The 24,934-nt window shown below is 40.1% G+C and overlaps 1 protein-coding gene across 1 annotated transcript in view; it reads right to left on the bottom strand.

The window, feature by feature from the left end:
• The window catches only part of prex1 (phosphatidylinositol-3,4,5-trisphosphate-dependent Rac exchange factor 1), a 222,355-nt gene that overhangs the window by 96,595 nt on the left and 100,826 nt on the right, over positions 1-24,934 (bottom strand). Inside the window, exons 10-13 of the mRNA XM_041204802.1 lie at positions 6,326-6,473; positions 4,628-4,728; positions 456-559; positions 205-254 (exon numbers count right to left, since the gene is read on the bottom strand). Coding sequence (XP_041060736.1) covers positions 205-254; positions 456-559; positions 4,628-4,728; positions 6,326-6,473 — 403 coding nt within the window. The remainder of the gene's footprint in view (positions 1-204; positions 255-455; positions 560-4,627; positions 4,729-6,325; positions 6,474-24,934) is intronic.

Raw genomic sequence — 24,934 nt, 5'->3', positions numbered from 1 at the left:
CCATTACTTCATGACATTTGGTAGTTCAATTTTCATGCACAAAAGTAACAGATGCAAAGAAATTCTCCAATTTTTGAACCTTCTTTAACAAAGACTCAAATTGAAAAGTTAAATCAGTCATGTACAAGGTTGTTTCTTTTCACTCAATGACTGACAGACGCTCATGAAATCAACAAAAAGCAAACTGAAAAATGTATAACTTACTTGACCACAGGAGTGAAGAGGCAGTGCAATCGACAGTACAGTCTCACACCCTGTCAAGAAGAAAGAAAGATCATTTATATGCAAAACAGTGCGCTTCACTTAGTTTTATTCAGAAATGTGTAATACTCCATCTGTATCCAATACTTAACAAATGGGATTATTTCACAAGCTCCTTCAACACACAGCATGCAACTGCCAGAGGCTGAGAAAGTCCATTTAACAAAAAGGTCACTCCAGTAAAAGAGCAATACCTTAGACATGATATCTTCCATCTCACTTCTAGGTTTGTAGGTTCCATCATCATACCGAAACCTGTAGAGTACCAACTCATTTTTGAAATGGTGCTTGTCAGAAACTGAAACATAAAAATGCCCATGAGAAATCAAAATTAGGGTTACATAATGCACCATCATTTGCCCATAAATCCCAAAATGATTTTCAATCTAAAACACTAAAAATGGAATACTAATGTACTTCTAATCAAGTTGAATTTCTTAGAATAACAGTGCAATTTAAAATCTGCTGCCATTTTTTAAGCACTCCTAGAAATATAATATGTTCAGAACATAGTTAAGTGGGAGGTGGTCAATTTCGATAGGTAGAATAAGGAGGGTGCACCCTGCTTGGGTAGAGAGTCTAAACGGGTGTTAGAGCAAAAGGGATCTAGAGATGCAGATACATCACTGGCAAATTAGTGACTGGTTAATAGGGACTTAAAGCAAACCAAGCACTGGGTTCGAGGGATAGAATTAAAAGCAGCAAATTTGTTAAACTTGTACAGAATCTTAGTGAGATCACTGTATACAGAACAGTATACAGTTCTGGTCCCCACACTACAAAAAGGATATAGAGGCCCTGGAGAAGGTGCAAAACACTTCACAAAGATGATATCAGAACTGAGGCAATATACCCATCAGGAAAAACTGACGAGGTTAGGAGTTCTTGCTCAAAAAATGTTATGTAAAAAAGAGTTCTTTAAGATTTTAAGGAAGGTAGAGGGTAGTCGTAAAATTATTTTTCTATTTGTGCTGAGTTCAAGACTAACAATCGAAATTTTTAAAAATTAATTCATGGGATATGGGCATCGCTAGCTCTCCCAGCACTTATAGCCCATCCCTAATTGCCCTCGAGAAGGTGGTGGTGAGCTACATTCTTGCTGTAAACCATATATTATCACTAATAAATTCAACAAGAGACCGAGGAAAAACATTACCCAAAAGGCAGCAAGAAATGTTGAACATACTACCAGAAGGAGCGACTGAGGGAACTAGCACAGATGCATGTAAGGAGAGTCAAGATAAGCACAAGGGAGAAAGGGATTAAAGATATGCTAACAGGGTTAGATGAAGCTTGGTTTAACCTGTAAATCTGTGCACAGCTATTGACTGAAGGAAATGGTATAGTTTCTATTAAATTTTCAAGCAATTAGCTCATATTAAAATCTTAAAACATTCAACAACCTAGCTGGTCTACCCTGCCTCAGGGACACCTCCTAGCTACATATTGTGAAGGTATATAACCAACTTAGCTTTTTTCTATTTTCAGAGTGGTGGTTCAGGTAAGTTGGAGAATGTCAACTACTTCGCCTTTAAAAACAACTTTTATTATGGATGGCTGTTAACGTAGTAAAAAACCCCAACACACATCACAGCAGTGTTAGCAACCAAATTTGCCACCAAGCTATATAAAATATTAGGACAAATGATCAAAAGGCAGGTCAAGGAGGTAGGTTTTAAGGAACATCTTAAAAGGAGAGAGGGGTAGAGAAGTGGCAAAATTTAGAGAAGAAATTCCAAAGCTTCAGACTTAGGCAGCTGAAGGCATGAATACCAATAGTAAAGCAATAGAAATTGAAGGTGCACAAGAGGTCAGCAATGGAGGAGCATAGAAATCACACCAAGCTGTGGGAGGCCAAAGATAGGAAGGCATGAGACAATGATTGGATAAAATTAGAATTGACAGCAATAGTCTAAATTTAAAGCCATCATCTCTACATCAGCGCTTTTACTCCAACCATTCTATTACGAGGTAACATTATGTAAAGTTGCTCCACAATGCATGGAGCAATGTCACAGCGTAAAGACATTCCTCTGCAAGTCAGCGGAGGCAAGTTCAAGTCGGATGAGTAAACACCAATTACATGAATATAAAGAGAATGTACTCCAAGTTTAGAAGACTATATACAGATGAAAAACTTTTGCCTCTCTCTGCCCGATAGTGCAATTGTGTAAAAGCTGATAATTAAAATACCAAGGTTTAATTTCCTTGAGGAATAATGTTTCATCACCACATTGATTAGGCATCGCTGTGGCAGAGATGCTTCAGATTAAGCCAAGCCCAAACTAAATAGGTCTGCCTTAGGTTCAGCAGCCAAAAACACCGAAAGCAAAGAGATAGAGTGCATGCTGCTTTGAAACATACATAATTTTGAAATGAACATGATTGTAAAATACTCAATAGCATATGATAATTTCACTGAGGCTATTTTACATAGATGCAGACAATTTTAAGAAATGAAACTCTAGAAAATAATTAGGAATTCAATTCCTTCATCTAAGTCAATTCATCAAAGATTTACTTGGATTCCATTATTTTGTTGAGGGACCTGGTATTGAGATCTAATTCTTGCACTTTTGTACCACAACCTGGTTTTAATACCAACCTGTCATTTCTTTTGGTTTTGTGCAAGCATCTCCATTAATATCTTAACTTGAGCACCTAGAATTGTGGTCCTTGTCCCCTGTTCCCATGTAGTACTTCACAACATTACTGAATCATAGATAGTAACTGATCAACCTCCTCAGGTCTTAAAAAGAGAGCGAATTTCCATTTAGCTTTCAGTTATTCACCAAGCCAATATCCAAGCTGGTAGGGTGATCCTAACTGGATCAACAGTGGCCTGTTCTATGACATTGCATCATTTTCGCTGGCATATAACTAGCTGTGTCCTTGTGCGCTCTTGGTAATCCCTAGACAAGGGCTAGGAAGAGTCAGGTTCTCTGGGCTGAGTGGAATGCATCCCTCCAGGTAGAGTTTGTGCTCTCCAAATCAGATAAACCAACAGCTTCACATGTGGATTTATCAGTGGCTTAGCTTGGACACAATAGGATGAAGCTAGTTTACGGCAAGTGTCAGATATTGGCTTCCAAAAGCAAAACAATCCACATTTCCTCACCATTTCCTTTGTTCTTTGCAGAGATGATCACAGCAAAGAAATGCCTTAAATGCACTAGAACTCCAGAGTGGCATTTGCCTCAAGAATTGCAGAACTTGCTTAATTGGCAGCAAGACTTTTTCTTGTACTACAGTTGTGGTTTTCTCAAATTCCACGCCAATTTGAGTCAACCCTTAAGAAAAAAAATAATTCTACTTCACCTCTGCCATATTATCAGGGTGGGTACAACTAGTAAATGTTCAAGTAGAATGTTAAGCATCAGGCTACTAAGCCCTCTAAATCTACCAGTGTTTCACTCCTCAGCCAACTGTATTGTCCCCACCTTCCTACTCACCTTCTAGACTTAAATAAAAAATGTCTGAAGATGAATATTAAAGAATTTATCAACTATTTAGCAGTAGTTTGAAACTGAAAATTCTACATTGCAACCCCCTCTTGCATACGGATACATTTTCTAAGGTTTGCTTATAATTGTTAACTTTGCACTTGGTATAACTTTTCATTACTGTTATGTCATTTCAGGTCATATCTTTTAAGTTGGAAAATCATCAACATGGACCTCAGCATTCATCTATTAAACAACAAAGCCAGCAACAGTTTCATTTAGTCATTCATCATATCACTGCTTGTGGGATTATAACAGTACACAAACTGGCTAAAAATGCAAGTTCAATTGTGAGATTAGTATTGAAGTTCACATTATTCTATTATTGAAGTCAATGGAAACAAAAACTGGGCATGGTGTAGAAATGAGATCAACAGACCCAGCCAATTTCCCACCAAACGGGTTAGGTTGAAATTGCATGATACAGATGTGTGACACTGTCTTGGGTGCATGGGTCCACATGGGCAGTGGGAGGGGGAAAAGAGGTGTTAAATGAATTACCATATTATACACTGTACAAGATATTGTACCATGCTGACATATTCACACAGAGTATGTGCATGACTCTGCACCATGAGGAGATATTCAACAGGCATTGCATCTTGCGGAGGCTGAGAAAAATATTTCATTTTCTGATGAAAGCACAATTTTTGTGCATTTATAATAGCTCCAGTGAATCTGACGACTGGAGTTAATAAGCTTTCCCTTTACGTGAAGCTGTATTCACTCTCTGCCAGTAAATTTGTCCAGTTCATTTGAGATGGATCATTTCAAGGCACATCATTAACAGCTGCCTTAGACCCAGAAGAATAGCACAGCCTTCCTTTGCAATGCATTTTAAAACTTTGCATGATTGTACTCACCATGATGAATGATGCCATTCTCAAGCAATGCCTGACCCAGATTCACGCCTTCCTCGGCTTTACTGATCTCTCCGATTTCCATCAACCAAGAAACAAACTCACTGGAAAAAATATTGCCAAGAATTTCATACAATTAGCATAAAACACAGGCAAATAGTTATCTCCAGTGTGCACAAATGCTACAAATCTACTTTTTAGTACATTACAATTTATATGCAATACAAAACTTCATTTTGAATGTTGATAGATTATCTGATTTCAAACAGCAATTTGTAGAAGCCTCAAGGTATTAAATAAATTACAACCTGTCATAAATAGGGACTTAGCTTAAAAAACTATCACTTTAATTGGATAATTAAAAATGCTTTAAAATGAAACTTATGATAAATTTGTTTTTGTAAAGTAAAATGTCCTCAGTCAACAGCCAAGCTACGATAACTACAAACTTTTTTTGAAGCTGCGTGTTCCTTTCTGAGAGCTAGTTGTCATCTAAAGTACATAAACACAAGAGTTCCTCTGGCACAATTCATAACCTCTGACAAGTGCCTAATTCTTAAACAGTTGAGACTTCTTTTGGTCCACAGCCAAGCAACAGCTTTTCCAGAGGCCAGAAATAAAATTCACTTTTCATTCATCCAAATATCACCTTTCTACACACAGCAGTTAGTAACGCATGGTGACTTCGAACATAACTAAATTACGTACAAATGATAAACATTTCACAATTTGAATCATATTTAAGGCTTTTTGAAATATTCCTTTCAACATTTCAAATCAAGTTACGCTATTGCACACTTTATTGGAGGGTTTTATCTTTTTTTTTAAAAAAGTGCTGCATTTGGAGCAAACAAGGGAGCATATATTGGTGAAGTTGAAAGCCCACACTTAGATTTTTATCTCCTTATTTGAGGCATTTATTTGGTTCAAGATGCAGAGGCATCATTTACTTAAATCTTTCATTTAACTTAGTCATTTCAGTCTTTATATAAATATTCAGTTAAAATTCAAAGAAATTATTTCACAAACATTAGTAATACTTTACAATTAGCTGCGGGAAAAAGCTCAGAAATCCTTTGAAAAACAATTTTAAAAGGTTCTTGCAATATATGAATGAGATGGGTGATGCAGTTCTAAGCGTGTCTCCTGCGCATGCAACAAACAACTGTAATTCATTATCTACCATGATTGAACACAAGGGATCTTTCTTACTTTGAATTCAATACAATTGGCAAGATAACCTTCATACAAGTTGCTGTTTATGGAACAGATAAGAACAACAACTTACCACATTCAGCAGAAAACATGCAATCTATATATACACCAAATTTCATTTATTATGCAGTGCTGTTTAGCTTGATTGTAGTATGATCTGAATAAATATACAGTTAACTAGGGTAACAAACTGTGCACACAGTAATTTCTTTTAAAATCATAAAGCATTCAATTGTTTTCACTGCAATTTTTATGTTAGTGTAATGGAAAATGTGGCTTTTGCCACACCATGCAATCCACATTCAGTGCCCAGTTTAGACAAAAATAATTATTAATTGTACCTCAAATAGTAGATAGCAATGCCTGCATAAATTAGGACCCACCAAATGATATCTGATTTGGCAAACCAAAATGAAGTCGACAGGAAATCAAGTGTAAAGTCTTTCAAGTTGCATGAATAGAACATGAAAATTGATGTTGCCTTACTTGCCAAAAAAGCACTTTGGGACAATAGACAGCTTTCTCCTCCGGTCCTTTATAAGATTTCCTTTCTTGCTCATCATCATGTGATAGAGTTTCTCTCCCTTCTCCGAGATCATGACATATGCATCACGCTCCATGCCTAACTTGAGACCTAGAAATCAAAGGTTAGAGAACATCACAAGACCAATTCATAGAACATTCTTGGCAGCAAATTAGTTCAGTCCATGCATTGTTTAAAATGTGAAAAAAAATTGAGTGTTCAACTTAGATTCTAATACCTTAAAAAATTGCTTATTTGTATTCAAGTTATAGCTTTCAGGTCCATTTGGTGCATTCACTGCTCAGCAACACAGATCAGAAACAGTCTCACCAAGCAGTGGTGGGAAGGTAGAAGCAGGGTAGATATGTTGTTAGATATATTAAAAAAAAAGCTCCCTTTACAGCTTCACCAATGTTTCAGCATCTGCTTCCAAAGAATAAGAAACTGCACAACAATCAAGCCTTTTATACTTCAAAGGTTCTATTGCATTTCCTGGCTTATGAAACAAGTCCAAACAGTTTCCTGTCATCATTTAGCATTCCAAGGGATGCAATACAAAGGCCTTGTCTGACTCTAAATGATATCCACGATCAAACAGATGGATTATTGGCAGAAAGATACAAGCGCAGGTGGGAAGAAATGACAAGAGAGTCAGCCTTACAAGTTAAAATTCAACTCACCAGGATCTGGATTTAACATTTGTCAATGAACAAGCTTGATGCCTGACATTGAACTTCCAATGTCCAAAACATCAAGGTGGCAACAGAAAGCTAACAACCCTGTGTAAGTCTGTCCATCATGCCTAAAGTCCATGCCTAGCAACATTTCTCATAATAATTAAGAAAACAAAGAATTAGGATAAAAGTTGCTGAAAGATTTTAATCCGCAAGCCAAGAATGACAGCACACTCGCATAGCAGTGCCTTCTGTGATTACAATGCTAAGGTTCAACACCTTGACTCACCATTTGGGTATGTATACTGGAATCAGGAAAATGGTGGCAATACGCTAATACCATTTGTGATGAGCTGTGCCCATCGGGTTGGTTGAGTGATACTTATGAAAGCTTCTCCCCACAGAGCACAAACTCAAAAGCACATCTGCCAATTGTCTGAATTAACTTGTGACCACCCTTGACTTGGTGGACTGACAAAGAAAGGAGGCATTACATGTAGATCCTCTTTGGGATTGACATATGACTCCAGGAATACATGCCTAACAATACAAATTTGAAACCAAGTAAACCTTTTGTGGCAATCTCCAGTCTGATGCCTGAGCCAGGAAGCTTCACATCTCTTGTGCAGCTGTGGATACTTGATAAGCCAGCCTAGCTCACAAATGGACCATAAAAGAACAAAGCCACATGTGTAAGCATCACTAGCACAAAGACTTTCATCTATATAGTACCCTTTAACACAGTAACTAGCCTAAAAGATTTCACAGGAGCATAATCAGACAAAGAGAAAATGATCCAGTTAAAGGAGGAGAAATTAGGACAAAAAACCCGCAGCTTGGTCAGAGATAGGTTTTACAGAATGCATTAAAAGGGACGCGAGGTGAGAGAGGCAAAGAGGTTGAGGGAGGTAATTTCAAAATGAACAATGTGGTGATACTCGCTCTACATCAAGAAGCAAGGCTTGTAGTGCGAAGTCCTCAGGGGCTGCATAATTTAGCTGGTTCAGCACAACAGTATGTGAACACAAAGGGGGTTAAATAAGCCTGGACTCTTGTCAACCTGCATTAAGTTTTCTGGATTTAGACAAGCAAGGGTTGCTTCTATGAAGAAAAGGGTACCCCCCACCAAGCAAACAGAAACTCCTTTGTTATTTTCTCAGGAGCTTGAATTAGAAACTCAGTGGTGGCTTTTATCATGTGTCAAACATTTAGCTTTAGTTGCAAAAAAAAAAAAATGAAAATTAGGAATCTAACCTGATAAGTGTAACAATGACATCACAGCTTGTGCTGAACCTTACAAATACGATGCCTCCCGCCAATGAAGAAGTTTCTAGAGTACTGGCAGATATTCAACACATGAATCTTGTTGCCCAGTTTTCACATTAAGGATGGGCTGCGGGGGGGCGTGGTTCAAGCTGATTAATTACTGACAGGGGCCAGTCAGACCAAATTTGTTACTCGAATTTCCCAACATGCCCACATACAACAGTAATTTCTGAATAACCAAGAAAGCAAGAATCTTGGCCTTTTTGTTCCCCCTTCTTAGCCTAGTACTCTGGAGGTCAATTCTACTGCCCCAACTCTTGCCTTAACTACCTTCAAGATGCACTATAACCACTATATAAAGCGGTGCTGGAATTCAGAAGTCTCCGTATTTAATCAATACAAACCAACATCCTGGAGGTTACCATTGACCAGAAACTGAATTGGACTAGCGATATAAATACTGTGGCTACAAGAGCAGGTCAGAGGCTATGAATCCTGTGGCGAGTAACTCACCTCCTGACTCCCCAAAGTTTGTCCACCATCCACAAGGCACAAGTCAGGAGTGTGATGGAATAATCCCCACTTGCCTGGATGAGTGCAGCTCCAACACCACTCAAGGAGCTTGACACCATCCAGGACAAAGCAGCTTGCTTGATTGGCACCCCATCTACAAACATTCACTCCCTCCACCACTGATGCACAGTGGCAGCAGTATACACCATCTACAAGATGCACTGCAGGAACTCACTAAGACTGCTCAGACAGCACGTTCCAAATCCATGACCACTACCATCCAGAAGGACAAGGGCAGCAGACACATGGGAACACTGCCACCTGAAAGCTCCCCCCACAAGCCACTCACCATTCTGACTTGGAAATCTATCGCCATTCCTTCACTGTTGTTGGGTCAAAATCTTGGAATTCCCTCCCTAACACTGTGGGTGTACCTACAGCACATGGAATGCAGCGGTTCAAGAAGGCACCTTCTCAAGGGCAATAAATGCTGCCCTAGCCAGCAACTCCCATATCCCATGAACAATTAATAAAATCAAATGGAGATCCTCTAAGCACCACTATCTGAGCAATAAGTGCACAAAGAGAAAGGAGCTCAATAATCCACTGAAATGGGATCTTCTGTTTGGTGGTGGGCGGGGGGGGGGGGGGGGGGGGGGGGGGGGGGGGGGGGGGGGGGGGGGGGCGGAGATGGGGAGACCAAAACAAAAGACAACTAATCACAGTGAAGTGTCTTTCAGGTAGCACGCTGCTTGCTGTACTCATTTCCTTGATAATAGCAAAACTATTCCTTGTGGCAGGATTCACTCTCTTCAATTGGGTTCCACTGTTGAGCTAATATTCTATTCATTTCCTGGAAATCTATGGAGCTCAGCGTAGCCAGCAATGGACACAAATTTGTACTTTCGGCACAATATTTTATAAAGATATGAGTTGTAGCCACATTCAATGAAGCTTGACTTCATTACAGCAGGTGCTTATTTATGAATCCAAAGTCTTGAAACAATTCATTCATTTCGTGTCTCATTAACACAGGTCATGTGGAGAGGATATAGAATATACCTGTTATTGGTTCTTGTTAATAACAGGAAGTTTAATTTATTTGAAGCCATTGGGGATAGCAAGAGCCTCTCAATGTGCCTAGCTAGAATTCTGTGCGGTTTTTGTAAATCTCATGTCCTTGTCATTTTCCCTTCACAGGAATGCAGAAACTCCACTTCATCTTTGGCACTTGGTTTTCAATCTCAGTGCAACAAATTCTGAGGTTTAAGTCTTAAGAACATAGGTACACAATGAATTTGAAGGGTATGGAAAATTCCATTTTGTTCATTAAAAATTCTCAATATGCACAGATGTGTTTTGAATCAGGGAGAAAAAAAAGACTCCACAAAAATTAAAACATTTAAATCCTTATCATTGTCCTCCTTCAAGTCCCTAATGATAAGACTCAACTGTCGATGACCTCTTTCAACAAATTAGCAGGAATATCTGAACCACAGGTTTTCTCAAACCTTCAGTTATTTTTGCCATAGAATTCAGAGAAAGACTACAGTTTAGTCATTTTTTTCCCCAAAATAAGACTGCATCCTCGGCTTGTTTAGAATGCTTACGCTCAACCTGAGCAAGAAGATATAAAATTTTCTCATGAATCATGAGAAATTAATCAGCAGGAGCAAGGATGTCTTATTGCACCTGTACAGGGCCCTAGTAAGACCACAGCTAGAGTATTGTATGCAGTTTTGGTCTCCTTCCTAAGAAAGGATATGCTTGCCATAACAGAAGTGCAGCAAAGGTTTATCAGACTGATTCCTGGGATGGCAGGATTGTCGTACAAGAGATTGGATCGACGACACCTGTATTCACTGGAGTTTATATGAATGAGAGGGGTTCTCATTGAAACATGTAAAATTCTGACAGGGCTGGACAGACTGGATGCAGAGATAATGTTTCCTCTAGCTGGGGGGGCCTAGGACAAGGGATCAGAGTCTCAGGATATGGGACTGAGATGACGAGAAATTTCTTCACTCAGTAGGTGGTGAACCTGTGGAGTTCCCTGCCACAGAAGGCTGTGGGGGTCAAGTCATTGAATATATTTAAGGATGAAATAGATAGATTTCTAGATTCTGAAGGTGTCAAGTGGTATGGGGAGAGAGTGGAAGTATGGTGTTGAGATTGAGGATCAGCCATGATCATACTGAGTGACAGAGCAGGCTCAAAGGGCCGAATGACGTACTCTTGTCCTTATTTTCTATGTTTCTAACTCTTCACTGTAAAGAAATCCTGTAATGATGCCCAATCCACAAGTACAAAATTAATTCCACTTTCAAATGTCATGGTTCTGGTCAAATTCTGACAGGACACAACAGACCACATGCACTTCAATTGAAAGTGTGACTGAAGGTAAGTGCTGAATAACTAACTGTTCAGTGCAAAATCAGTTCCAGACTTTGTAACAAAAAGCATGGCAGAGTATCTATTCCAACAGTATGCACATGCAGCACTTGCCAACACTAACACTCACCTGCTCAAGTTCTGGCTTTTGGTTGATGAAGTTCTGAGAGGTTGTGAAGGTAAAACAGCACTTTCTGACTCAGTTTTTGATAGTTACAGAAGGAATATTACCTCATTGGCCAAACACATTGATCACAACCTTAAGCGAACAGCCTCAAATGATGAAAGAACAATAGATAAAACAGACTTCAAAAATTATAAAGCAACCTTGCTGCATGTAATGCAACCAGGGGAAAAAAGATTTCCTACTTTCCCCCAACTTTTAATGACATTCTTATACAATTAAGTCCATGCTTGAATCACAAACTCTTAAACAAGTCATTGATTTGTCTTCTGATAACTTTGGAAAATAAATGACGCCTTGCAGAGAAACACATGTCAAGGTTCCCAGAAATTTGACAGATTGAACAAAGAAGGAACATTGGATGAAATGCTGTGGAGCAAACAAACATTCTCATATGAAAAAATATTACATGCATTTAACAGACATAATTCAGGGTCATGGAGCAAATGTAAACCAAAGAACTTCAACCAGAGATCTCACAGAATGCAAGAGGTTTCAGTGGATAAAAAGTCCTAGGATCAGGTTATTAAAATTGAAACAAAGAGTGAAATTGAGAGAAATGCACAAGTCTGAAGAGTGAATGCACACTGGAAAAGAATGTGGAGGTAAAAGGAAAATTACAGCAAACCAACACAGCAACTACTGTACCTCCAAGAGTTGAAAGCCACACGTACACATGAAAGGGTATGGCTGAATCCTGAGCTGTAACCAAACTGCAAATCTCTATTTCTCCAACCACTGGGCAACTCAAATCACCCTTTGTAAATCAACCAGATTCAGCTTCCTTATATTCCAACTTGGCCCAAGCTTCTCAAACCAAAACCTGGGTCCTGAACCAAACAGACCATCACCATGTGGTTTAACCCAGATCTCCAACCAACTCAGATACTAAACTCTTCTAAAGCAGCAACCATGCCCACTGTCTCACTTCTCCTTCCCAGTAGCAATCCTACCTGGTTCCTATGCTAGGGATCAACACCTCTAACCTCCACCCTGTTCTCTTCTTTTCACTTTGAATCCACAAGCAAAGGTTTTTCTCCAGATTCTTGAACAAAATTGTTTGTTTATTTTTCAGTTTGATTTTGGATCAACATTCTGAGTTGACAGATTAACTAAAACCTGTGTCATGGACAGAAATTATGCATTTTATTGTTGCCCACAGTCAGTGTTTTACTCTGAGGTTAGTGTTCTCTTACCCTCAGGGTGATTTGTCCCAACTTAAATCATTTCTAGCAACAAGCCTTTGCGAATTTAAAAATAAAGATTATGGGCAGAATTTTGCTGTCGGCGAGCAGGGAGCGGGGCCCACTCACCGACACGTAAAATGATGCAGGATGACATCAGGCAGAACCCCCGACATCATCCCAGTCCACTTAAATTTTCAGGAAGGCAGGCCCGTAGCAAAATCAGCCAATTGAGGTCATGGACAGGATCAATTATACAATTAGAGGACCTGCTCGTCCAACCTTAAGGTTGGCGGGCAGGCCAGGAGCCCTGGTAACAAATAGATAAAACATGAAACCTCATCCACCGGCAGGATGAGGTTTCATGTAGGGTTTTAAAACGTTTAATAAAGTTATTAGGTAAATTATGAACATGTCCCATCTCATGGCACATTGTCTCATGAGGGAGACATGTTAGGGAATTTTTCTTTTTCTATTTTTCATATTTTTCAAAGTGTAAGCAATCTCCCTGAGCCTCCCTTAGCCTCAGGGAGATGTGCACTTTTTCGTGCTCTCTCGCTTTTTGTTTGTATTGTGATGGCTCACCATCCCAATAAAAAGTCGATGAGATCTATTTCATATTCGTCTTGCACCTATTGACTTTTGATGCCTTGGTTGTCCATGGACCTTTCTGCTGATGGTTCATCCTTAACAAAGGCATGTGAGAATTTCACAAGTGACTGCAATTGTCCATATGTAATTAGGTATTTGCTCGAGTTTCACAGCTTTTTGGAGCTGCATATGATAGGCTACAGCCATCTTAAACAGCTTTTGGTGTTCATTTTTTTTTAAACTATGGCTTTAAAGTTGGTAATAACTTCATGTCTGTACTGGGCATGACACCTGGCTCATTAGCAGGCCACATCCTTGACTTCACACTGCATGCTTCAACCTAAATTTTCTCCAATTGTAATTGGGAAAACTAAAGCATTGCTCTTTTCCAGCCATCCACTCAGGTTTAAGCAGACAACCAGAATATACAGAGCTCCAAATCTCACATTTCAACCATCAAGATAGTTTACCTCTGCAATAGCACCCAACTCTGCTCCCAAACCATAGTACTAACAAACGCTCTTGAAGCTCGTTGACCTTCAGGGACGTATGCCGAATTTTTATCCTTTACAAACTCTGTTAACTGCACCATACCCCACACGAAGGTTTGTGCATTGTGTATCCATCCTTGTCAACTTCCATGGGCTTTCTGCTCCCTAACTCAGTTCAAAATCTTCAGCCTTGCTTACAAATTCCTGCCTGCTCACACACAACCTTACTTTTGTAAACTTGGCCAGCCCTACATCACAGCCTGCTCTCTTCAACTCTTTGATTTTAACCCTGTACTGGTAGCAGAATTTTCAGTTGTAAAAGTCAATGTTTCAGAACTTCTTCAATAATCTTTGCCTTTCTGCAGCTTTCCTGCCCTTTAGAATATTCTCAAAGTCTACCTGGTTATTTTCGTAACACTACTTTGAGTCATCTCTCATAGGTCTTATACTATCACTCAACCTTGGGACCTTCATTATGTTAAAAAGGGTGCTACATAAATGCAAGTTACTGCTGGTGCACATTCAGAAATATAGTGCATGAACTTATCCATTGAATATATAACAATAACTGATGTCATTGCAGGGCTTATTCCAGATGGGACAGACAGACGGATGGAGGGGGTGGGGGGGGGGGAAAACGACATGCACTTGCGCACACACACCAGTTCATTAGCACAGTAATAATGACAGCAACATTTTAAATGCTTACATATGTAAAAGTAAAGAAGAAACCAATAAAGAAAACTCAAATTCATTTTCAAAATCAACAAAAAGTTTAGCATTTTACTCAGGTAGCAAGCTGCCTCAAGAGCTGAACGATGTGGTGCCGCTGATAAATGTGGCCTTTACTGCACTTTAGCCACACACAAATGCAACATTTTATCCACACTTTGCTTCCTAGCTAATTTCTATATGGACCATTTCCCAGTGCAAAATGGTCCCAGGTGGGCATAATTTCAACACTTCAACTTTTTTGGGAGGCCATTTTAGGTCATCAAGGCCAATCATCAAAATACGTATGGTCCGGTTCCCATTAAAAATTTAATTGATTATCTTCATCATTTTGTGCAATAATCTTCTAAATTCCCAACTGCTCAAGAACAATTGTGGTTTGCAACACTCAGGGGATGAAGAACAGTTTACATAATAAATGCATTTAGATCTCCACGTGTTTCCAATCATTTTTACAGACCTGCAGTCCATTAGCCTTTACCTGATAGAACTCTGAAGAGGAACCAAAAATTATTTGTTAAATGAAATATAAAAGTATACTATATGCTTGAAAATGCAAAGCAAATGTTAAACTAAATTTTATAGGTTCTGACAGGACTTCCCTAGTGCTGTGTATATAGTTAAATGTAGAGCTGCTGTTTTCCAAGTCTGTTGCCAGAATGACATAGAAGTGGTGCTCTTATTAAGACACTTCAGTTTAACATTCAGTAAATGTAATATTGCACAATGAGCCATTCTAAAACTCTTTAGTATGTGAAAAGCCTCTCTGCTAAGCTACTTTTGGTCCCTGAGTCTCCCCATCCAATTTAACCTTCAACTAACACCACTATAAAAGATGATCTGGTCTTTTATCATATTGCTGTGTATCAATTGGCTGCATACATAATAGTAGCCATACCTCAATAATTAATTGTCAAGTAATTTTGGACGTCCTATGGATATGAAAGGCATGATTTTAAACATATTTATTCTATAATTTAACTAGAACAAAAAAAAGATAAAAGGGGAGCTGTGACAAATAAATTGCTGAGAAAACTAGAAATATTCCCACACTAAAGGAGATGCAGCAAATGCCAGAGTTCTTTGAGCATGGAGAAAAATTCATTAAAAGGATATTTAAATCAATCAAAAGGCAAATCTAAGGTCATTAACACCAAACAGAATAACACAAATTCAAGAGTATAAAAAATCCAGGTGACAAAAAATGAGGAAGGCTGACAGTTTATGACAGGAGACTAGCAGGTGTTATGGCACTGCCAATGGTGAATGCTGAGTTGTTCAAATCCCAAAGAAATTTGAAACAACTGCCGCAACTTGTTTTGCAGTTTGTATAAATTTTGAGATGCGTGTCCTGAATTCAGTAGTAATAAGACCACCAAGTCTTATAGGTTTTACAAAACTAGATTAAACATTAAGAGAAGAAATGACTTTAAATACATACAAATTATTACTATGATATCTTCTAAATCCCCTAATCACTAACTCCCAGTTACACTTTTGTTAAGGCAACAATATGACACAAGATTTCAAAAGACCCAGGCAAGTACATGATACCCTGGACAAGTCGAAGGCTTTTCACACACTTGTAAGATCTTAAAAATGCCTTCCCTTACACACAGCCCTTGCTCCTTCTTTATACATATCTTCCTCTTTGAATGCAAACACCCATTGTTTCACAACAAAAACAGAATTACCTGGAAAAACTCAGCAGGTCTGGCAGCATCGGCAGAGAGTTGACATTTCGAGTCCTCATGACCTTTCAACAGAACTAGGTGAATCCAAGGAAGGGGTGAAATATAAGCTGGTTTAAGGTGGGGGTGGGGGGGAGTGTTGGGGGAGAAAAGTGGAGAGGGTTGGTGTGGTTGTAGGGACAAACAAGCAGTGATAGAACCAGATCATCAAAAGATGTCACAGACAACAGAACAAAAGAACACATAGGTGTTGAAGTTGGTGATATTATCTAAGCGAATGTGCTAATTAAGAATGGATGGTAGGGCACTCAAGGTATAGCTCTAGTGGGGGTGGGGGGAGCATAAAAGATTTAAAAATATTTTAAAATAATGGGAATAGGTGGGAAAAGAAAAATCTATATTATTGGAAAAAACAAAAGGAAGGGGGAAGAAACAGAAAGGCGGTGGGGAAACTTCTAGAAACAATAGCTTGGGACAAAATGAATTTTCACATGAACAAATGTGGGTTATTTAAGGAAAGCCAGCATGGATTTCTTAAGGGAAAACAGTATTTATCTAATTTGCTGGAGCTTTTCAAAAAGGTAACTGAGAGGACTGATGAAGGCAATGCTGTTCATGTGGTGTACATCGGCTTCTGAAAGGCATTTGATACAGTGCTACACAACAGACTTGTGATCAAAGTTATGGAATAAAAGGGAAAGTAGCAACATGGCAGGGAAGAGTGTAATAGTGAATGGATGTTTTTCAGGCTGCAGAAAGGTTTGCAGTGGAGCTGCCCAGGGATTGGTGTTGGGACCCTTGCTTTTCCAGATATATATTAATGATCTATATGGGGAACAGGTATACAGAGAATGATTTCAAAATTTGCAGACAATACAAAACTTGAAAGCATTGTAAACTATGAGGACAATGCAGAACATGAAAAAAAACCATAGCCAAGTTGGTGGAATGAACAGATAAGTGGCAGATGAAATTCAGTGTGGAGAAGTGTGAGGTGATACATTTTGGTAGGAAGAACATGGAGAGACAGTATAACATAAAGGGTGCTACTGTAAAAGGGGTGCAGGAGCAGAGGGACCTTGCTGTATATGTGCATAAGTCTTAAAGGCAGCAGGATGGGTTGAGAGAGCAGTTAATAAAACATACAGTATCCTAAGCTTTGCTAATAGGGGCAGAGCAAGGAGGTTATGTTGAACTTCTGCAAGACAGCAGTTAGATGTCAGCTGGAATATTGCATACGATAGCCACATTTCAGTAAGGATGTAAAGGCACTGGAGAAGAGTTTTGTGAGAGAGGTTCCAGGGATGGGAAACTTCAGTTATGAACTAAGATTGGAAAAGTTGGGACTGTTTTCCTTGGAAAAGGGAAGGCTGAGGGGAGATGTGTTAGAGGTATTCAAAGTTATGATAGGTCTGGACAGAAGAGATAGGGGGAAATTCTTCCCACTCATGACATGATTGAGAACGAGATGGCACAGATTTAAAATAATTCGCAGAAGAACAGCAATCTTATTTTTACCGTGGGTGTTTAGGGTCTGGAATGGACTGCCCAAGTGTGGTGGAGGCAGGTTCAATTGAACATTCAAGAGGGAATTGGATGATTATTTGGAAAGAACCAATCGACAGGGTTATGAGTGAAGACAGGAGAATGGCACTAGATGAATTGCTCACTCAGGGAGATGGTGCAGACACGGTGGGCCAAACGGCCTCTTTCTGCACTACAGCAATTCCGGGTTCAAGTCCCGCTTCATGACTTGATGGCAACTGAAGGTGATTTATAACGTGGCCAAATGGGTTGATAATCAGTCTGTAAACCCTTCCAATATGCCTGATGGCAGGCCATAAAAAAGGGGCTGCTTCATGGTCGGGCATGCTGTAGAAGGCAATGGCAAACCACTGCAGTATTTTGCCACGCATAATAATAGAACAATCCACTGGAAGTCCATGGTCACCAACGCCCTTTTAAGGCATGGTACCTGAAGGAGAAGGTGTTAGTATAAGACAATTGACAACAAAGTACGGCTGAATAAATTTAAGGAAGTCAAAATGGAAAAGGCACTAGATCCTGGTGAGGTACATCTGAGAATGCTAAGGCAGTCAAAGGGGAAAGAGCAGAGGCTCCAGCAACAATATTTCAAATAACTTCAGATAAACTAGTTGTGTCAGAGAATTGAAGGGTTGTCAATGATACATTTCTGATTTTAAAAAAAAAATGAAAAATGGATAAGCTGGGTTACAATAGGCCAGTCACCCTAACCATGGGAGTGGGCAAGATCCAATTTGCATGGGCTCAAACTACTCACCTGGATAATTTGTTAATTTAAGCAGCAAACATGGATTTTTTAAAAGGGCAAGCTGCACCTGCAGAACTCTATTCAATCTGACAGGAGAAATTAATAAAATCTATTGATTTTCAAAATTTATTTGAAAAGGTGCCATTTAGGAGCCTTAATGATAAAATGAAAGCACACAGTCACAAAAGGAATGTGACAACATTTATAAAAGGTTTATGGTCAGATCACACTCTGAACAAGTGCTCATTAAAATAACCGTTGCTTTCGATAACTATACAGTTTATTTGAAAAAAAAACTTGCTTCAGGAATGCACTTCCTGGCCTCAAAACCTTCTTTGCCAACTTGCTATTGGCAGGATTCTTGGATATTTACAATATGAAATATTTATCAAGGTTTAACCATGTCAACATTTCCTACAGAACTCCCCAGGTTGTCGTGTTTTTATAATTATGTAAAGGCACAAATCACTCAAAGGGTGGAGTAAACATGTTGTGGGTTCATTTATTCAAACTAGGCACATGAGAACATATGGATGGAAAGCTGTGTGCTGTGTTCTGCTCAGAGGCCAAAGTGAAAGGGAGAGTGAAGCACATGACACACTTCCCATCAAGTGATGACATAGTGCTATCCCTTAAAGGCATATTACAACAACACCTTTCTCTTTAAAGATGATTCTCCACCACCCATCCCCAGCTTCCAAAGGGCAATAACTATCTACAATACACGTTCATATTTAGTTACCATCACATGAGTGGATGGTACTGGTAAATCTAGAAATCTCAATAGCCTAGAGGTAACGGGCCATAACTTGCCTGGAGTGACAATCACAGCCAGATGCCACTCCGCTCCCAATATCTTAAAGTGAAATTCAGCTGCACCTTTCTTGCTCAACCCTCTGACTCAGGCCAGGTAATAATAGTGCAGTGGGTTCCCAAGGCCTTCTGTCAAGGGCAGCCAAATCAAAGATAAAGAAGGCGTGCTCCCCCTTTTACCACACTAGCTGCCATAAAGCAGGCAGGTTTAAAGGTACAGCCACTTTGAGAAGCCAGGGAGAAGCTAAGTATGTAAGCTAATTGGATAGCATAGGTACGAGGTTAAGTGGTCGTTAAGGGGGCCAGTCAGGTGATGTGATCAGTGGGGATGTGGCGAGGGCATGAATGCAGTCAGGGGTTGGGAGGGCAGTCAAGGGATCCCTTGGAGTGTCAGGGTGGGTTAATATTATAATTAACTAGGACTTAAAAGAGGAGGTTTTAATTCCAACTTTTTCTGGGTATATATCACTTTAAGACAGATGGAACTATCCAAAGTTTGCGATTTACATCCAAGTTTCAGATGGTTCCCATTGCAGGGCAATTGCCCAGATGAAGTTTCAACTTGCTGGGCAATTTCCATGTAGTCCTGACGAGGTGACATCTGGATGGGGGGGGTGTTGGGGGGAGAGGCATGGGGGACCCCCAGTGCATCAGTGGGGTACACCCCACCTCCAGGTATAACGCGCTGCACATCCAATGTTGTGGGCCAATCTGCTGTTAAACCCAGATCTGGTCATGGTAATCTTCTCTGGAGGTTTCTTCATTTGCTCAGTGATCTGTGGGATTATCATTCTTGGATGTTGCTCCTGGTTGCATTCAAGATTTTCTCCTCTATGCCTTAGAGGACTGCACTGTGGCCAGGGAACTGATATGAATTTAATTTGTCCTTCTCAGCCTTGCGGCTTTTGTGCGTAATGGCTTCATAGACCTTGGCTCCAAACAAACCTTCGTCACTTCGGCTGGTTGTCATGTTCTTATCCAGTGGGATCCTGGATAAGAACTTGCTGTCCCAGCAATAAACTTGACAATTCTCTACCTGGATTCTTATCATGCACAGTGGTCACCTTCTCTTGCTGTTTGAAAAGTTGCTCCCTAGCTTCTAAGACAGTAGAATGTGTAGGAGTCGGTAAACTGGTACACATTGATCTGCCAAACATGACCTCTGCCAGTGGTGGATTAATTTGGCACTTAAACTTATTGCCCCCAAATGTAACATTGTAACATGTAGATCTTGCTTCCTCTGTCTACTTTTGAGAATTAGGGATTTCACCGTGCAAATCATTTGTTGAGCTAAGCCGTTAGATCTAAGGTATCAGGGAGAATTTGTTGTGTGATCGATATTCCAATTCTCACACATTATCTTGAAATGGCTTACCAATAAATTGAAAGCCATTATCTGTAATGATGTCTCTAGGCACACCAAATAAACTGAAAACAGCACTTAGAGTGTGTGCAATGGTTGTGTTTGACTTATTATACTATTGTTGAATAATGGAGTACTTGGTAAAGTAGTCAACGATGACGATTAAGTCAGTGCCATGCACATGGAAAAGGTCAAATGCGACTTTTGACCAAGGATGGTTACGAAATTCATGTGAAATCAGTGTTCTTTCAGCTGACTTGGCATTTGCTCTCGACATGCCTCACACTTCTTGACAAGGACTTCAAAGTCATTGCTCATACCCGGCCAATATACTCTCTCTCTGGCAAGTCTTCTCATCTGATCTATGCCCATTTGTGAGCGATGAAGTTGTTGAAGAACATCAGGTCACAAAGATTCTGGTATGATGACCTGCCGGCCTTTAAAAATGACTCCCCCGGGAGATGCTGAGTTTGACTCGCGAAGGCTATTCTTCAATGATGGCTTTCCACAACTTCTGTAGTCTAGAATCTTTCGCCATTTCTTCTTGTAGCTGCTGGCCTTTGCATTGCATAAAATATATCAGATCAATTGACAGACTTGCATTCCCTTGCAAGCTTAACATTGCAGCTCCCTTGAAATGGCCAATTTTTCAAAATATTCTGGATATTTTGATGTTATGTCATGAACTGAGGTGATAGAAATTTCTGAGGTTGATCTGCCATGTGAGGTCTAAATGATTCCATGCATTGTCACCGATACAAGGTCACAGCATGCCAGCAGACCTACAATCGCTGGACACCCAGGGGGATTGATTGTACTTCCACTACAGAACTATGGATCTGGCACTTGGAATTAACGTATGCTGAAAGTTGTGCAATACTAGGTTTCACCCTGGCCTTCCGTGTCTGTGGATATATGCCTTTCAGAATTCGCAGGGGTAGTATGTTGGCACGTGCCAAAATCTTAGCCAATAATAAGTATTTGCCAACCTTCTTCGAGCAGATAATTCAAACCTTGAAAAACACTTTGGACAATGTGACAGTGCCTATATTTTCCACGAGACTTGAGTGTATGAAACATCTGTTCACCGCTCTTCATCTCATCGTGCCCATCATTGTCATTTTCTAAAACAAAAACAAAAACAGAATTACCTGGAAAAACTCAGCAGGTCTGGCAGCATCGGCGGAGAAGAAAAGAGTTGACGTTTCGAGTCCTCATGACCCTTCGACAGAACTTGAGTTCGAGTCCAAAAAGAGTTGAAATATAAGCTGGTTTAAGGTGTGTGTGTGTGGGGGGCGGAGAGAGAGAGAGAGAGAGAGAGAGAGAGAGAGAGGTGGAGTGGGGGTGTGGTTGTAGGGACAAACAAGCAGTGATAGAAGCAGATCATCAAAAGATGTCAACAACAATAGTACAAAAGAACACATAGGTGTTAAAGTTAAAGTTGGTGATATTATCTAAACGAATGTGCTAATTAAGAATGGATGGTAGGGCACTCAAGGTATAGCTCTAGTGGGGGTGGGGAGAGCATAAAAGATAAAAAAAAATTTAAAAAAAAGAGGGAAAAAAAAAACATTTTCTAGTTTGCCCATTACCTCATGTATATGTTTCTGATGGGATACCAGGTGGTCATTCTTGTTGCTTGAAAGTAAACATTCTGTAAGGTCTGTTTGGATCAATGCACAGCTCTCTGTAGCTGCATCAGCCTTTACTCTAGTGCACTGCTGCTGCCAATGGCCTTTTCTGGCATATGCCTCGCAGAATTTAATGGAAAGCTGGGCATTTCCTTGGTACATGCACAAGGCCACACCTTCCACATAGTTCACTGCTTGCTTGTCCCTACAACCACACCACAGCCACCCCCCAACTTGTCTCCCCCGCCGCGCCCCGCCCCCCACCCCCCCCCCCCCCCCCCACCCCCCCCCCCCCCCCACCCCCCCCCCCCCCCAACCTTAAACCAGCTTATATTTCACCCCTCTCCTTATATTCACTCAGTTCTGTGGAAGGGTCATGAGGACTCGAAACATCAACATTTTTCTTCTCCGCCAATGCTGCCAGACCTGCTGAGTTTTTCCAGGTAATTCTGTTTTTGTTTCACACCTTCCACATGTCTTGCTGGGTTTGGGTATTCTAATAAATGCGTCAACAATTGGGGTTGTGCTTAGGACCTCTAAGCATTGTTGAGCTGTGAGGATTGCTTCATACTTTTGTCCATCCATCCTTGATTAGTTCTTCAATGCTATACATTTTGGGCTTGTCTAGCAGATATTTCTGGAATGCTTCCATGGGAGTGGATGTGTTCATCAACTCCAGAATTGCGTCTGCTAGTTCTGCTTTTGAAAAGTCACAGTACATATCCTTTTCTCTGCATCTGCTGGCCAAGTGGTCTATGGGTTCTGCAAGCTGTTGTTGAAATGACATGAACTCTAGACAATGAATACGGAAATCTGACCTGATTCTGAACCGGTTTTCCAATATAGTCCATACCTTGAGGGAATCCTTTAGTTCCTCTGCTGTTAATCCTGATATGTTCAACCTTCACTCCCAATTATTGGCAAATTTTTATGGCTTGCTTGTCTGATTCAGACACACCTGAATCAAGAAGCTATAGCTCTCTACACTGTTTAAACATTTTGAATTCGGATAGTAGGTCAACTGCATTCCAATTCAAACTGGGGATTTTTGTGAACATTTTGACAATTCCCTTTGACCTTCCTTCTCCCCTAGTACCTGGGATGAGTTTTCCTGAAGCCACTTTGGCATGATTTTCCAAAGCTCTGCCTGTTATAATCGCAACTTTCTCGGCCTGATTTTTATGACTTTTTTGTTTGACTCTCCTTGCTCACTATTCATCTGGCCCACCCCCTGATCTCTCACCTTTCCTGACTGAGTTATCCCTCTTAGCGCTGCCTGACTCACCAAGGGGGAATCCCTTCACTTCCCAGTTTTTTACTTGAGCAGTACAGCAGCCTTCAAAGCTTTTCCATGCAGTCAGTACACCAAGATTTCAACACACTCCGCACTGCGGATTCACTGTGGTCTGACCAAAATGTCAAGGGTCATCTCATTTAGCACAATCCAAGGCTGTTCACATCATACCTGCACTGGATCTTGCTGCAATGCTGCTTGATCACTGCTGAACACCATGTTGTGTTTTGATAATGATATAAAAGGCACCAATCACTCATAAGGGATGTTATAAACATGTTCTGGGTTCATTTATTTAAACTAGGCACATGTGAACATACATACATGGCTAGAAAAGCTTGAAGACATCAGCAGCAGGGCTGTGTCTGCAATGTTCTGCTCCAGGCCGAACTGGAACTGAGGCTGGATCACATGACACACTTCCCCTTTAGTGATGGCACGCTGCTGTCCTCTCAAGGCATATTACAGCATCTATCAGCATCAATGGACAAAAGGCACCCTTCTATCTCTGGTGATGCTGTTGAAGTTCTACATCCCATCGCCAGTTCCAATGCTATCTTCCAAGTCCCAGTTTCTGATGCTGTACCAACAAGGGAGACACAAGCTATTCTACTCTACTGTGAACTTACCCTCTGTTAAAAATGTGTTGTTATTTTATCCAAATGCATTAAAGGTCTTTTCATGTCTGCCACCATCAGCTGGATTCCCACTCTCCATTCCTTCAACAGTTTTTAACAAAGCATGATTTTATCTGTTGCCAAAAAGTAAATTATCGCAACCAAATTGAAGGGCAAGAGATGTGCCCTGATTACATTTGGGAAAATTGTAGAAAGTTTCATGTTCAGAGATTTCATTGGCCCCAAACACTAAAATCCTGACAAGGTCATTTAAAGGGCAATAAGTTATCAATGGCCAGGTATCACTGTGCACCGAATGGTAGACTTGCACCACTGTGCAATAATTTTATGTCTAGCGAAATTGCAAATTTTGTAGTACAGGTTGTGTTGAGGTCGGAAATGAGGGCAGCCAGGTAGGAGAGTTACAACAGAAATCCCTAAGTCAGGTGGGCCAACACTGGATTCCATCATAGTTCTATTACTGAAATAGAAGCATGTCCAAAGATATTATACGCCAAAGAACAGTACAAACATGTAGATGTCTGAATGACATTTCTCAGCGACTTAAGGCTCTGACCTTTTACACAAGCATGAAAATAATTTAGCTGGTTATCTAAACTTAAGAAAAAAATGGCAACACAGCACTGTAAACTTGCATTTGAAAGCTATTTAATCTCAACCTGCTTGGAAATATGTGCATGCATTACGGAATTTGAACAGAAGAATTTTAAATGAACATCTAAATTCAAGCTTTAAATAAGTGCTTTGAAAAATTGGCTTAAAGCATAGGGAAATGAGTTATGCATGCCATCTATCAATAATTCATAATTGGCTCATGTAGTGG

The sequence above is a fragment of the Carcharodon carcharias genome, chromosome 14 (genome assembly GCF_017639515.1).
Source record: "Carcharodon carcharias isolate sCarCar2 chromosome 14, sCarCar2.pri, whole genome shotgun sequence".
In the NCBI taxonomy this organism is placed as follows: domain Eukaryota; kingdom Metazoa; phylum Chordata; class Chondrichthyes; order Lamniformes; family Lamnidae; genus Carcharodon; species Carcharodon carcharias.
This window is presented reverse-complemented; position numbering and strand designations above follow the sequence as displayed.